This window comes from Montipora capricornis, chromosome 2 (assembly GCF_036669925.1).
Source record: "Montipora capricornis isolate CH-2021 chromosome 2, ASM3666992v2, whole genome shotgun sequence".
NCBI classification, from domain to species: Eukaryota; Metazoa; Cnidaria; class Anthozoa; order Scleractinia; family Acroporidae; genus Montipora; species Montipora capricornis.
This window is the reverse complement of record NC_090884.1, coordinates 42283172-42299849: the sequence shown is the minus strand read 5'-3', so window position 1 is coordinate 42299849 and position 16678 is coordinate 42283172. Positions and strand designations below refer to the sequence as shown.

The 16678-nt window shown below is 35.5% G+C and overlaps 1 protein-coding gene across 1 annotated transcript in view; it reads right to left on the bottom strand.

Annotated features, from left to right (window-relative positions):
- The window catches only part of LOC138022354 (phosphatidylinositol 3-kinase catalytic subunit type 3-like), a 38278-nt gene extending 22824 nt beyond the window's left edge, over window positions 1-15454 (bottom strand). Inside the window, 10 exon segments of the mRNA XM_068869468.1 lie at window positions 1064-1156; window positions 1321-1425; window positions 2157-2228; window positions 4497-4592; window positions 7824-7910; window positions 10606-10729; window positions 11708-11851; window positions 12934-13035; window positions 13527-13613; window positions 15320-15454. Coding sequence (XP_068725569.1) covers window positions 1064-1156; window positions 1321-1425; window positions 2157-2228; window positions 4497-4592; window positions 7824-7910; window positions 10606-10729; window positions 11708-11851; window positions 12934-13035; window positions 13527-13613; window positions 15320-15399 — 990 coding nt within the window. The 5' untranslated portion in view covers window positions 15400-15454.
- Between the last annotated feature and the right edge of the window lie 1224 nt (window positions 15455-16678).

Below are 16678 nucleotides of genomic sequence, written 5' to 3'. Positions count from 1 at the left end.
GTCGTCTACCTGTCTCACCAATGTATAATTTATTGCATAACGTGCAGGTTATGCAATAAATGACATTTGCGGAGGTACATGTGAAACGATCGGTGATCTTAACAGATCGCTTAGGTCCCGATATCTTGCTAGTGTTAACAATGAAAAGACAAGTTTTGCATCGTGAGCGCGCGCATTTGAAAGTGCCGGGTTGCTCGTTAGTTTTGAGCGCGCTTCTAACTAAAAAGTTGCCTACGTTTTTGTCGCGTTTGAATGAAATAAGTGGAGGTTGCGAAAAGATTCTGCCAGTCTCGGGATCATTTTGGAGTAATTTAAAATTACTAAGAATGATGCTTTTGACTGCGTGATTATGAGGATGGAAAGTGAGGGTGAATGGAATTCTGTCATTCTTATCTTTTTGTGACGTTTGTAGTGATGACTGTCGATCAAATTGTTGGGCGCGATGATGGCCCGCTTTGACCACTTGGTTTCTTTAGAAACTACCCCTTCATTCCTATATTTTGACAGTAGATTGATTTGTAAAAATACGAAAAGATTCTGCCAGTCTCGGGATCATTTTGGAGTAATTTAAAATTACTAAGAATGATGCTTTTGACTGCGTGATTATGAGGATGGAAAGTGAGGGTGAATGGAATTCTGTCATTCTTATCTTTTTGTGACGTTTGTAGTGATGACTGTCGATCAAATTGTTGGGCGCGATGATGGCCCGCTTTGACCACTTGGTTTCTTTAGAAACTACCCCTTCATTCCTATATTTTGACAGTAGATTGATTTGTAAAAATACAATATGTACACTGTATTTCAAAATTTTTGTGATGACAAACCAACCTTGGTAACATTAAAATCATTTTAATCTGAAATCAAATTAATTTGACCTCTATACCCCATGCCTTAACTTTCTTGGCCAATGCAGTGGCTGGTGGCTGCAGTTACTTTTAATCTTAACTTAATTCTTTTTGTAGTTTTAAACATTTTGGTCAAAATTTGGAAATAAAAGGGAAGGTTACATGAGGAACCAGTAAAAATCACTTTTCGTGACCTGCCTTGTCTCAGAAAATCATACCTTCTTTTGATTCGTAAGGTAAAATCTAAACTGCCACACTAAATCTTTTTCTTCGGAAGTGAGAACTTTAGTAGATGGATAACCAACAATTTGCTGAAAAAAGATTGAAAAATTAAAATTTCACAATAACTTTATATTACTGGCTAGTAAATAATGACTGGAAATGTATAAATTATAAATGCATCACTCATTGATCATCAATAAAATAATTATGCAAACACATGACACAAGAAAATTGAGCAAAAGGAGTATAATACATTTAATTGATCCCTTGTTTTTGCATTTGGTTTCAAGTCCCTTGACACTGTTCCACTCCTGACACTTCTTACAAGCTTGTGATGCTTTAACTCAACAAGGTTTTCCTGTACAGGAAAGGATGATACTGTAGTTACTGTTACAGTTGGTAAACAATCACTTGGAAGTCTTGGAGACATCCACTGTAAGATCAATGAATTTTTTCTGCCAAAATCAAATTAACCATGCTTTGAAAAACATGATTTTTGTATGGAGGTCTGTTCATATTTTTGTATATAATTTTACTATTTGCAAGTTCACTCTAATTGGTGTAAAAATTTGTAGAAGATGGGCCACATTGAGTTTGGATTATGTGCAATAAAAAGTTGTAAAAAATGAGTTTCCTTCCATAGCAATTAAAAAGAAAAAAAATCAGACAGTCCACTTGTCTAGTGCAGTGCTAGGTTGTGACAAAGGTTTTAGGTACTACACAGTAAAAAAAGTAAAAAACAATCCTAGTAGGAAGTTGATTGATTGATTGATTGAGAGTGAGGTATATGCCACCCACTGAGGTTTTAAAATTCACAACTGAAGACTGTATGAATTCAGTAGCTTTTAGGTGTACCAAAACTTACTACAATCTTAAAAAGGTGGCAATAAAAACTGGAACGGGCTGGCTTCTGGCCCTTTTAATCACAAGAGTGTAAGACCTACTGTACATTGTACATGTATTACTGTAACAGTACATGCATGTTTTTCTATACATTTAGTTCTAACCATAAACATTTTCATAAGATGATAAATGTTTTGATAAAATGCTAAATCCTATTAATAAATTGTGATAATTATTTGCACGTACCAAAAGAATTTCTGGGTCTGGAACTCTAACAATTTCTGGATGAGTGCAGACATAGTCAACATCATCAGCATCCTGAAATAGATATACCCATTAACAAAGATGGAACAGTAACTTTCCAAATAACTGATAAGTTTGTTTTAAATCATAAGAGCATTTTTTTTAATTTATCAAAATTTATAAATACAGGAAAAAATACTTGACAGATATTTAAAAAATATATTACCACCTTTTCACAAAGATCTTTAAAATGAGTAGCTTTCATTGAGAAATGCATGTACAGTTGTACTTTTGATGCCTTCATTGTACTGTATAACTATACTATAAGATGTGTCCATTTATAAAAAAAAAAGCTATTACCGTACCTATTACTACATATACACATTTTGATCATTTTGTCACTTAATATATGAAGTGAAGCAAATAAAATGTTAAAACTAATGCAAAATGACCAACATACACTGAGACTGTTTTTTGCAAAAGCAATTAATGTTATCTAAATTTACATCACTTGTCTTGGTTCCACGCATTTTAAACCAGATTCAGTAAAATCATGATTCTCGCCATGTAAAATGACTTTCAAACAAAATATCATACCCTTAGAATTGAATGATTTTAGCCAGTTTAATGCTCCTATTAATAATAAAATTATACAAAAAATCCACTGAAAAGTGGAAGCTGACCAAATATGCCTGGGTTTGTTGAGAGCTGAATTCTGTTGCATCGGACTCTGATCCCAAAATGTTTCCCTTAGATGGTCTGATAAGAGCCACGATACAACTGAGGCCCATAGATCATCCAATCCAATTACAATAAATTAAGTCTACTGTCCAAGTGTTTTGCAAGAGCTTCTCCTCTAAACATTACCACCTCATGCAATCATAAGTTTAAGAAAAATCATTATCTAAGAAAACTCTAAGAAACCTTAAGCAAATTCAGGTGGGAATTCAGTGCTGTCTGCTTTCATAAGTTAGAATATTAATATTTAATTGCAGGATTAGCCATTCTTAGAACTTTCTTTGGATTTGCATTTTTTTAAATAATTACTTGCACCACCTGGATCATGTGAAATATGATAACAGATTGTTTACTGTTTTCCTGGTGGTTCAATTATCAACACAAACTATAAGTACAGAGACTGTAGTCAAACATGTACAATGACTGTATTTAGCCTCTACATCAATAATCAATGACAATGTCTGTGATGACATCTTTTTCATTTTTTTTATTTACAGGCATAAGATCATTGCAATAAAGATTATTATTGGGCATTTATAAATTGATTGCAAATAATAATATCACTGCAAACGTTTCTGGCCCATTGAAGAATTATACTACCAAATTTAATTTTGGGTTTCAAGAAGTGCAGGTCCATAAAATATTGTTAAAATGGTTGTTAACCACCTAAATTAAAGTGACTTTATCACCTCAGACTGAAAAAAAAACAAAAACATTTCACTCATTGCATGGGTTGTTGAGTTGACGTATTTACGCGTACCTGTATTTGTCAAATGTGATACTTTGTTGGGTGGCCATGGTAAGGCAGGTTGCAATGTAAACCCATCGTGGTTCAAAAGTTTTCCTAGTTCAAATTTTTTTAAACCAGTTCAATTTTGATTTTCCATTGTTTCAGATTATGATAATGAATATAAGACAAAGAAAAATCAAAATTGAACGGGGTTGAAAAAATATAAACTTGGAAAAACTTGAACCACAGCATATACAGTCTGTTATGCATAATCATATTTTGCAGTAAGGAAACAAAATTAAAAATTAATAACGATTATTGCACTCTGTGTAGTTGATCACAATTATACACAGTTACATTATTTTCAAAGTGCCAACAGAACCTACACAAGTAAGAAAAGAACTTACTTTCCATAATAATATCATGAAGTTACATGATTGTGTCAAGATAGTACTTGGCGCTTATTAAAACCATGCTCGCATCTTCAAACTGTTGTTTTCTTTCTTTTCTCCAGTGGGGTCCAGATGGGGTTCAATGTTTTGTACCAAACCTGTTTAAGACCTATTCAAATCTCCCTTCAACTACATGCACGAACCTTCACTCAATTACCGCAAGTATACTTGAACATCTCCCTTCCCCTCAGCAGCATTTCCACCATTTTTAGATAAACTTAGTCAGGTAATAATTAACTAAAGGGAACTCTTAAACATGTAGTCAGTATGTCAAAACAGCTCTAACTTAAAACATGCCCTTTTTTACTGCAGCCTGTATGATGCCTTAATCATCCACTGCAGGTATTATACATGTATCTTTCACCAAAAAATCAAAACGTGATAGAATTTAACAGATTGCATTAATAAAAAATAGTAATGCACCTTTTCAAAATGTACAACAGAATACTCCAAGCCATCATAATGAACTCTTGGAAATTTGATCATCAGGAACATGAAATTAGAGTTACGCTTTTCTCTCTAAAAATAAAGCATAGACAAAGTCATTTCTAGAGTTACGTGTAGATGTACGTGTAGTATAAATAATTATACTCTGATGAGTAGCACAGTCATGATGTACATTTGTGTAACATAGTGAAATTTTACAAAATTTTTCATGCTGTCATAAAATTGGATGAAAAGGAACCTGACAAAATCAAATAGCCTCTTAAGCTGATATCTTAATGTAAAATGAAATTTTTTGTACTGATGGATCAAAAATAAGCAATTTTAAATTTACCCATGACCCCTTGCAGGCATGGTAATTTCCTCATTTTGCCTAGATTACCCTAAAAAATTTTGTTAAATAACCCGAAATATTCTCATTTTAACTTTTGACATAACAGAAATGTTAATTTCAGAGTTGATTATATGCTTTGCTTGATTCGCAATTGAGAAATTCCCGCGAAATTTTCCACATGGATTGCAAAAAACAGGGCAAAATGGGCTGAAGTCCGGAAAAAACCGGTTTAACTGGATAAAAACAAGTCAAGGCCTGGTAGCAAAGCTTGCTCTGAGGGAACGTTTCGAAACGTAATGGCAGATCTGCAAGGGGAAACTTTTGGTTCTTTCACGCTCTAAATTCGCTTTGTCAACCTCTGAACGTCAAGAAGTGTTTCAGACTCACAAAGAGGTCTCGTTCTTTCACAATTTGAATTCTTTCTTTCTGAGCTTTGGCGTGTAATTACTGGGTTGCCTATGGGCAAACCCAGTTGCTGTCTGCGTTTAGTTTGTTTGTTTTCTTTTTTTTCTTTTTTTTTTTTTTTTTTTTTTTTTTTCCGTGTCGGTAAAAGTCTTGCCTGTCACTCCCCTGGTAAGTGATGTCTTTGTGTATAGAGCCTTCTGCGCGTATTTTCTTAGGATCGAGAGGGTAGTGGAACTGCGTAGATTTCTCTGGTGGACACAGTAGAATCATTAACTTAGCCTGCAATGGCGTCGAAAGTCATGCAATGCGAATGGCGTTTTAGTGGATCCTTAAACAAAATATACCCTTATGGACCTCAATAATGGAAAGTCAGTTGGAGAAACTAGGCATGAATCTCAAAAGCGACGAGTACTGGACTTCGACAACAATCTATCGCCCGTCGAGACGAAATCAAAGTGAACAGTATTTACCTGAAGTACATGATAATTTGACACAATTGAGTTTTTTGTCTTCACGCACGCAATGAAATAGGAAGAGGTTTTCGCCTCTAAGAGCAAATATGTTGTTTGTTTCAATAAAATTTTCGCTGGAAAAGGATTCTGTGGTATTTTCTGCCTTTGTGAATTATAATATCATGTTGTGTATTGAATTTTTGAGCTTAAGGTTCAAATGTCATATGGGAGAAGTTTTTTAGTATTGCTCTGTAAGCAGGAAGGGTTCACAGGCCTGTTGGAAGCGTGCTTGAGTTTCAACAAAATGAGGCCCAAAATCAGTGAAAACTTGTGACGCAGATGAATAATAAAGTAGCTGCTATTTCCAAAATGATGGAATTACCTGGTGATAAATAACATCGTACGCGTCTTGGAGAGTAAATTTTGACTTTGCATAAACAAGAGTTGGGCGATTGTGATCTTTGTTTTGACTTCGCTCATTTCATTGTCAAACTTGACACTTGACAGAAAAAGAAACTTACAAAAACCCGGTATCTTGCCATCATTTGACACAGATGCTTCACTGTTTGGCGAGTAAACATGCCGCGGTAACTTAATCACGGCGCCCGCTGAATTCCGGCCATGTCACTTTCGATTTTGCAATTTACTTGAACGTAGCAAAAATCTCCCAAAATGTTTGTCGCTGATCGTAACTTTTTATATTCTATATTCACGGTTCAAAATTAATGTTGTTTTCATGTCGTAAATATTTTATTCTCGCTCGACCGTCCGAGGAAACTTCCTTCTGCTCTTTCTGAAAACTGTGTATCAATATTTATTTGCTTTTTCATCAATATTTGTTTTGCATAAAGCAAGCTAACAGAATCTGTACCATGCTGAGTTCGCATTTGTTAGCGTTAATAGTATTTTCGGTCAGATGTTTCTGTTTTCCATGAGGGGCTTATTGTTTTGGTCTCCCATCCCAACACTAACCCCGCGAATCAGGGCTTGACTTCAGTGAAGTTTAGAATTACAAAATTTTCGGATGCTCATAGGGCACACTTGTGGTGAAAAGAAGTTGTGAGGGAACTTGAAAATTATCAACATGTCAGCCCAGAAGCCAATGCTTCTTGCTTCTCTTTTATTTGTTATTCTTCAGAGACTGGAATGCTGTATTTCAATACCACACAATTCAGTGCCTCCTGATTTTCTGTAGCACGTACCACAGGCAAGCCAGTGTATGCTTCACAGAAGCATCTAGTTAGTACATGAGATGAGCATTCTGTTTTTCTTTGGGTTTTGTAATGTGAGCTCGGACAAGCAAGAACAGAGGACATTTTGCGAAGCTGTGCTTTGGTCCTAAGGCAAATTGTAATGGCGGACAAAGTGTTTCAGACTGAGAAAAAATGCTCTGGCTTTTCGTGTGCTGAGAAGTTTTCGGTAAAACTTTCTCCAAAGCAACTACCACAAATGAGCATTCTCGAACCATATTTTATTCTGCCTAACCACAAAACATCCGTGGGTTACAGACGCAAATTGCAAAACAGCACTGAAGATTTTAGGAGCGTGACGCTCAAGACTGTTGTGCTTTTCGCCCTCTTTTCTCAGTCATTGGTGAGAAATTAACCACAATTTTTTCATTTAAACTGGTTGCAACATTGTGTATGTGAAATATGTTGTCGATTTCGTTGTGAGGAATAAAGTACAAGCTGTCTGAAGAACCTTGTTGAGCTTGTCTTACTAGTTTGTGTGTTACGCGTGACGCGCCATTTTTTGTCCCTAAAGTGGACAACCGAATCAGTTTATTCTAAACTTAAGCGACCGATTTCGCTAATCTACACAGTAAATGTTACTTAATATGTAAGAAGCATATCTGCGAAATGTGAGTGGCTAGCACTTTTTACGAGCGGAGATATGGCCTGAAGTGTTCGTTCAAGATACTGGTTTCCCAAATGTACATCATGATTGTGCTACTCATCTCTTCAGTCAAAAGTCAGCGACAAATCAAAGTTTCTGAGATACTGTACTTGTAACCGAAAAGTGGTGAATACTTCTACATGTAAACAACCTTCTATCACTGGCTTTAATAAGGCAATAATAATAATAATAATAATATATTGATTTTAACTCATGTACCTCATTCACCATTTCAATTTCTCTGAAAGTCAACCTGTCTAACCAATCCACTTTCAGTATTCTTCCCTTGTGATGTTTTTTACTGAGCTATAGAGAATGAGAATCATTTAATAGCAAAAAAGGGCATTTATCAATCAACCAAAACCTCCTGTTGGCAACCAGCACCCAAACAATTTTGACTGGCATGCCTGCAAAGTATACTTTATTAGACACATGTGAATGACCAGCACTGGTATGTCTCCTTCTATTTACAAAGGTATGTTTTGATAAAAGGAGGGCTCCTTCAATACCTAACTAACAGCATACATGTACAAGCAAAATTCTCCAAAAGGGTAGGCTGTGTCCAAAAGTGGGACGGGGATGCGGGGATAGGGGACGTGGGGACTCAGGGATGTCAAGACTCGAGGATGCGGCGATGCATTTTCGAAATATTATAGAATTTGAGAAATGGGAAAACATCCTAATGTAAAATGGAAGTTGAATTCCTTATAAATGTTATTTTGCAATAACAATCAACTGTATGCTTTTCAAGTACCATCTAAATACAAATCGAAATTCAAAAATTGGAATATCGAAAAGTACTTATCAACATACACTAGTCACAGAGCTCAACTGTGAAACAAAACAGAAGACCTAATGGCCCATTGCTCTGACACTGTAGCTGAAATTTCACGTTGCAGCATTTGTTGTTATTGCTGCACATATACTTGAGCCTTATAACTTCTTCTCTGTAACTGATAGATGTTTGAATACCGTGCCAAGGTTGTTGTTGGCGGGATTGTTACTGCGTCTTTCCGTGCGCTTGTTCAATTTGTTACGTTTGATGAAAAATTTGGGTTGTTACAGTTGATGTTGTCGAAAATGTTTGTCATCTCAGGACCATGAACAGTAACTGTTGACTACAGTGTGTTAAGGCTTGACCAAGCTCATAAATTGGCATATTTTTGTTCTACAGGGAAGCATTAATAATTTTATCCAATCGATGTCAACTTAAAATCTGCATACATGTACTTAGCTTTCTACTCGCTCTTGCTAATTTTTAAAAATATTTTATCGGAAACAAGGATGGAAAAGTCATATTATATCAATGAGTTTTGTTCCTTGCTCTAGTACTCCTATCGATGCTTTTAATATCATTCTGTCTTTTAATCATACCCCCATCTTTTTAATAACGTAAACAGTAAATTAAAATTCAAAGAAAAAAAAACAGGTCAAGTCACATAAATGTCCATAGAAGTTACAATGAAAATGAACAATGCCACATTAATAATAGGATGGTATATATTATATTTTAATGATTGTTTTTAAAAGCAGTTTCAAACAAAAATTGGACGGAATTTTTTAGGGTAGACGTTCCCCAATGTCAAAAACAAGCGTTATCTGATGTTATTAGTCAAAAATGTCACTTGACACAGACAACTACATGTACGAGTTAAAAGAAAAGGTTAGGATGCAGAAAATGGAAGTTAGTACTTTCAATCTTTGCTTGGGGTTGTCCAATTTATAATTGAAATTCAAGCCTCAATATACTTGGGGAATTGTACATGTAAAATGACCTAAGAAATGGTCATACCAACGTTTCGTTCATGTTGCCTACATGACTGTATGTCACTGAAATAAATTAATAAGGACTTGAGGCAAAAAAAATGTCCCCTCGTTTTACCTTAATTTACTCCACTGTGTTACTTGATAGTAGTATAATGAAAGTACATATATATTTACTGTACTATAATTTTAATTTGTTTCACATTGTACAAGCGAGGAACATAATACCGGGGTATAACACAGTTACGATCAAAAGACGAGGATAATTTTTAAAAATAATTTGCAATGAAAAGTTGAACAAAATTAATGGTAAAAATGCGTTGCCACGTCCTCGAGTCCCACGTCCCCGAATCCCCATGTCCCTGAGATACAAGCTTAAGTGCGTTGAAAATTAATTTAAAATTGTGCTTTATATATATATAAATTTATATAGCGCTTAAACTATAAAATATTCTAAAGCGCTTTACAATGAAAAAGGACAAATAAATAATAAATACTATTTACAAAATATATAAACGTAATGCTTACGAACTAAAGTAAACTGATTCATAAGATGTGGATATAAAAACATCAAAAAATATGTACATATAGATACAAAATTATAAATGTATAAAATAAATCTAAATGCATAAAAGAAAAGAAAAAATATATATGTAAACTGATCAAAAAAGTTCATGACAATTATGCAATTAGGAGTCAATAGTAAGCCTTTTTAAAAAGATAAGTCTTAAGATTTTTTTTAAAAGTCTCCAAATTTGCCGATAGTCTAATGTCAAGTGGTAAATCGTTCCATATTCTTGGTCCGGCTATAGCAAAAGCACGGTCTCCTGATTTTGATTTAGATCTTGGTATGAACAGTAGTTCTTTATCATCAGATCTAAGTTTATATCTCCGTGTTGGCTGAATCTGAAGTAAATTAGTTAGGTACACAGGAGACAAGCCATTTACTGCTTTAAACACTAATAGAGCAAGGTTGTCAGATAGAAAAAATGCAACTGTGCTCTGTACGATGCAAGATGAATCCTGAACCCATAGAAAGCTATTTATAATATTTATTGAATGTCTGTCTCCTTTTTCTCTATAACTAGCTGTGATCTGTTACAATAGGAGCATTCAAGCAATTTCCAATGCTTGAGTCATCAATCTTGACTTACCAGTACATGTATGATGATCAATCCTCTGACAACAATAATATTATAATAATTATCATTATTATTAGTCATGACAAAGTTTTCACCTTTGCTAGCCTGCTCATCTGATCCTCTCTGCAAGTTGATTTTCCAGGAGTAGTGGTGGATTTCTGTCCATCAGCTTCAACGCTAGGCCATACTTTTAAATCATGCATGCCACGGCGTTGTGTGCTGTGTTTATCACAAGACAGTTCAATACAATTATTATTTTTATATCATAAGTTAACAGCAAAAATACCTACATGTATGTTATCACTGGAATAGTTCACAAGTGCACTATTCACTGGAACATGTTAATTTTATAAACTTATACCCCTGCTAAACGTATTTTAAGTTGGGTGCCTGAGACATCCAGGAGCTTCCACTGTTGGCAGCCAGGTCCCAGATGGAGACCGCTCCCATGGCTGGCAAATCCAGGCAACCCAGCTATGAGCCCCCATGCAGTGGAAAGAAAGGGAGGGACAGGGGAGGGGAGACAGCCTCCAAGGAATCCCCACGCTCAGGAAAACGCTAACGCTCAGAAAACACTGACTAAAACGCCAACAAAACTGCTACACCGCCCTATGGACCAAGCACACGAAGAATCCTGGCATATGCGCATATCATTCTAACAAAACGCTGACCGCGAAGGTAAAACTTGTGCTCCTACATGTAGCTGTTAACTCCGCTAAATTGCATTTAACTGCATCAAAATTTGAAACCATGATTAAATTGTCATGTGATTATGTTTTCCCAAGCACCAAAGCATAAAGGAAACACACATTAAAACATTAAGCCAGAAATCAGTAAGACACTTTGGAATTGTGTTGTAATAATTGAGCAGTTCCAACATGTATTTTGCTCTAAAATCTGTTTTAAAGCGACAAGTTTATAAGTTAAGAAAATACTTATTACTCTTCTCAGCCTCAACTCTGTTCTTTTCCTTTGCACAATAATAAATTGTATTTAAGTTATTCAAAACCTTCCAGGTAAACTACATTGTACAACTTCTGCATTTTCAGAGTACAACAAGTTTAGTGCTCATGGGATTGCTTTTGCTCCTCTTGCATGGACTACAATTTCTCCTTCATGGATAAATAACATTTTTTTTCTAGTCTACATTTTTTTTAGTTATTGTCAGTTATAACAGATTTCAATAATTTCACATACCCATGCTTTCCAAAAAGGGAGACAGTTGTTCCACCAACAGGAATAGTTTTACGAGGCCCATACACATCCCAGATTGTGAAACACACCTGAGCATTTCGTGGGAGATCAGGATACTTAATAGGTAACTTTAGCCATTCATTCCAACTGGAAAGAAGTAAAATTGTTATTATAATTATGTTGTCCATAAAGTTTGCTAAGTTTAAAAGGAACTATTTACAAGGCTAAAATTTTTTTTAGAACATTCGGTTTTTTACGTTTTAAAACTTTTACATTTTGTAGCCTTGTAAATACATGTAGTTCTTAATAATTATTATGATAAAAAACTTGAATGGGCGTTCTCTGGCTAAAAGACATTAAAAATTGCAAGCTTTCGACCACTAGAGTTTTGGTCTTCAACGGGCAAAAAGATGAATGAAGTAAAAATTCGGAGAATATATAGTGAGATAAAAATGATAACGATGAAGTGAAATTAGGGAAAAAACTTTTAAGGTGATTAAGAATTTTTGTTAAAAAGTATGTGGTATTATCCTGGAAGTGAGCAAGAGTTATTGTCCGTGTCAGGCGTGGTAAAGGTGATAATATTAATTTGTAAAAAGCTTTAAAATACAAAGCAATGTATGGCATTCTTTCCCAAATTGAAGAATAATTATCTCTCAAAAATGCATGGTTACCCCCAATTTTCGTTTTGGATACCAAGAGTACACAACGTACATGTACTTAATACTAAGATCTACTTTCTCTGGATATCTTTAAACTGCGCAAAAATATCACTGTCTTGGTAAGTGTCACCGATAGGAAACCAGAGCATCTCTGGATATTTCATGTTGCCATGGCAAATTGGCATATACGTCAGCTTTACTATCAAAAACCGAAGCTCGCCCTATTAACTTGCTTGCTACCATTTCTGGCGACCAAAGGATCAAGGTTTTTTGAGAAAAAAGTAAATGAAACATTGTACATGTATCAAAAACTGTGTTCAGCCACCTTACTTTACAGGTTTCCCATGACCCACACAAACCCTGCCCCCAGCCAGTAAGAATAATGATAAGTATTATTATTATTATTATTATTATTATTATAAGTCTGTAAATTGTGAAGTGCAGATAAATTGTTACGATTGTTTTTAGACTAAGTATACTTCAGAAACATTTTAATCATTAAATCCAGAACCATGCAGCTTTTGGAGGTACACTGTATTTGTACAGTACATGTAGTTTGATACTCACTTCCACCTAGTGCTGAAAGGTTTATAAGATGTTCTTGTGGGAAGACACAATGGGTGGCCATCAGCAAACACTTGACATGTTACATAAAGATCTGAACACTCACTGATAAAAAAAAAAGACCATCACTTACATGTATTTTGTGGAGACATGCCATTTTTAATATGAAGAGATAGAAATCTAATCCTTTCATTCAAAATTCACAAAATAACTACTGTAACATAACAATCACTGGATTATCTGGATTACTAAGGGCCAATATTCCCCAGTATGGCTTGAGCTAGCTCGGTTATTAAGTACTGTAGTTTATTATATGGTTTTTTTATTACCTTTTGCTTTGTTTTTGCAAGCCCGTAATCAGCCCGTGGGCATTATGGGAGAATAATGCCCTACAATTCAGTCACAATTAGCCAATCAAAGCGCGTGTTATATCGGCTACAAACACAAGCCATATAATAATAATAATATTACATGCTGAATTTCAGCAAAGATAAATAACATAAAACCTGGTTGGAAATAATTTTTAGATACTGATATGGATGTCACACACTTTACTTTCCACAAAAGTCAAAAAAATTATTACTACATGTACTAACCTCTCGTAAACTCCAGAGTATCTCAACTGAGGATCATTTAGCAATTCTTTGTAACCTTTTCTTTCTCTTTTTCCCTCCAATGTACATCTAAAAAATTAATACCAATGAAACATGATTGAGTGCAAAAACACTAACCCCTAACTACAACTAATCCATCTCCTTGTAATCTTGTGACTGAATTCCTATTTAAAAAGAAGCAATTAATCAATAATTATTAATTTTGTAAATGATTCAACAAATATCCAAAAAGATGTGGAATCAAAGCTTGACAGAAAATGACAGAAAACTCAGACACATCTTTCCGAGCTGGTCTGACAAACTTCGAATGTTCCATAAATTATCTTCCAAACATTTGTGAAAATGTCAAAAAACAATAATTATGCCTAATACCGGTACATGTGTGTGTATGAATGTTGATGCACAGTTCAGCACCCATTGTAAACTTTGCCTCAGATCAGTCCCCATGGTTTTTGAGTTCTCATCGCAGTTATCATAATTTTTTGTTCTTGTGGAACCTTATATGCAGTTGTCATGGACTGTGTGACAAGTATTTTGTTAGGACCATAAAGAATTGTAGGTCGATTTGCCATGAAGCATGATTATCTTTGTGCCCGTTTCTTGTTTTGTTGTGTTTCGTACATTGTACTCATCATCTGTATTAAAGGTCAAATATCAAGCCTTTGGATCCTTATTATACAGTCCTTTAGAACCAGCCATTGAGAGAAATACTCCTGCCTTCTTATGTGCATGTACATGTATATATGACTATACGATCACAGGCTGGTTTCTTCAGAGTGATTTAAAGAAACTAGAACAGTGGGAGGAGAAACGGCTTATGGAATTTAATACTGATAAATGCCATGTTCGACGGGTCACTCGTAAGAAGAACCCGATAATTCACAATTACACCCTTCATGGTAAAGTCCTTGAAACTGTGGACTCAGCAAAGTACCTGGGAGTCACCCTAACCCGAGACCTCAGGTGGAATCGTCACGTTGAAAACATTGCATATAAGGTGAATCAATCACTTGGTTTCCTCCGAAAAAATCTGAGAATTAATTCATCTTATCTAAAATCTTTGGCTTACAAGACCTTGGTTCGACCACTACTCGAATATTCTTCAGCAGAATCTCAGAATGGGATCCCTATACCAAAGAAAATTGAAAGAAACTGGAAATGGTACTGAGATGGTACTTAAACCCGCACAATTACGTGTCAAGTGTTAATGAAATGCTACAGGAATTACAATGAACACCCTTGAAGAAAGACGGAAAAAGGATAGACTAGTTATTTTTTATAAAATCCACAATGACCAAAGTGGAATAAGACACTGGGAAATAATTATCTGCAGCCGCTGGGCCGAGTTAGCCGTCATGTCAACAACCAAGATTATGAGGTCCCATTCGATTTTACTGGTTATTATAAATTCTCCTACTTTTCAAGAACAATAACCGAGTGGAAAGCTTTGCCAAATGAGACAGCATTCACAACCTGACGGCATTCACAAACTGCCTTTAATTTAATTCATAATATCATTTATTATTTTTATTTATTTATTTATCTATTTATTTATATATCGACCGCTGGCCGTTTTTCAATTTGCAGGAATCATCAATTATTGTGATTGAGGCAAATGAACGGTAGATAGATAGATAACTCGATCAACCAACATGAGATTCGAACCCGGCTAACATTGGTGGGACTGGGCGAATGCTATCCATGCTCCCATGAACATACAAATGAACATGCATCCCACCAACAAACGAAAGACCCGAACATAAATGGCAACTTACACTTTGAGTTCAAGACTTGTGTCCAAGTCACAGCTATAAACGTAGTAAAACTTCTCTTGGTTTTTGTTGGGATCTACCATATTGTTGGGTATCAACGGGGTAGTACGTCATGTAAGACCTAACCTTGTGTCACGCAACCTTTAGGGTATGTACTTTAAGTAGGGTTATTAAAGTGTATCATAAAGCGCATAAATTATTTTATTATATGACTAGCTCCGTGAGCGGGCAAGATGAACCAAATCGCGCGCTCTGATTGGCTACCCGAGCGGGCAAGATGGAGCGATACTGCCCGCTCGGGATTTCTCGCTTGGTCCCGCAAGATCAAAGATCATTTTTTGGTGTTTTAAGTCATATAATAAATCCTTTATTGACCAAGATTGTTCGGTCAAGATGACTGGATATTGGCCTCGTTCTTTTTTTGCGTGTTTATGGACCTCGACTTCGTCTCGGTCCATAAACACGCAAAAAAAGAACTTGGCCAATATCCAGTCATCTTGACCTCACGCTTGGTCAATAACCCATACATATCAACCATGTACATGGGCATACATGGATATTCACAGGTATTTACCCTTATATATAACATATAATTACACACTATTATGACACACTTTAATAACCCTACTTAAAGTACCAACCACCTTGGTTGACGACTGCTGAAAGTGCACCAAATCACTCAGGCCTCCCAATACGACTTTCACGATAGTGTCATTTAAATTTGACTACAACTACTAGAATTCAGTTTGTTTTTCTTTTCTTATTTAAATTTTGTTTTTCCATCAGGGTAAAAAAAAACAATAGCTCTAATTAGCATGAGACAAGCAAAAGCTGTAGGATTCTGGTACTTTATATTTATAGGAAAAATTGTGTTTATTGTGAGTGTGAATTTAGCGATAGTGGGAGGCGCGGTGGCTTCATAGTGAGCATGTTCAACTCCGGATCGAGTGGTCCAGGTTCGAGAGCTAGCCGGGGACATTGTGTTGTGTTCTTGGGCAAGACACTTCACTCGGAAAAAACCTCATGCATATACCCACCAAGAGTCCCCAACTACGTAAGACGCGCTAAATTATTCAGTTTCCCACAATTCAGTCATCCATATCGGTTTACCTTCATCTATACCTAGTTACCTCAATTTATGTAAATTTATCATCATCCGTATTATTAATATGCATTCACTCCTGGTCATTTACCATCATTTACCATCAATCATATTCATTAGCCTTCAAATACCTAAACCTTAAATCACGTTCATTTGCCTTCATTCGTGTTCATTTACCTTCACCTACCGCCATCTACCTTCAGCGGGTCAGGTCACATTGCACAGGTCACTCGTTGCAGGTCATTGTTTTACCTTTTTGA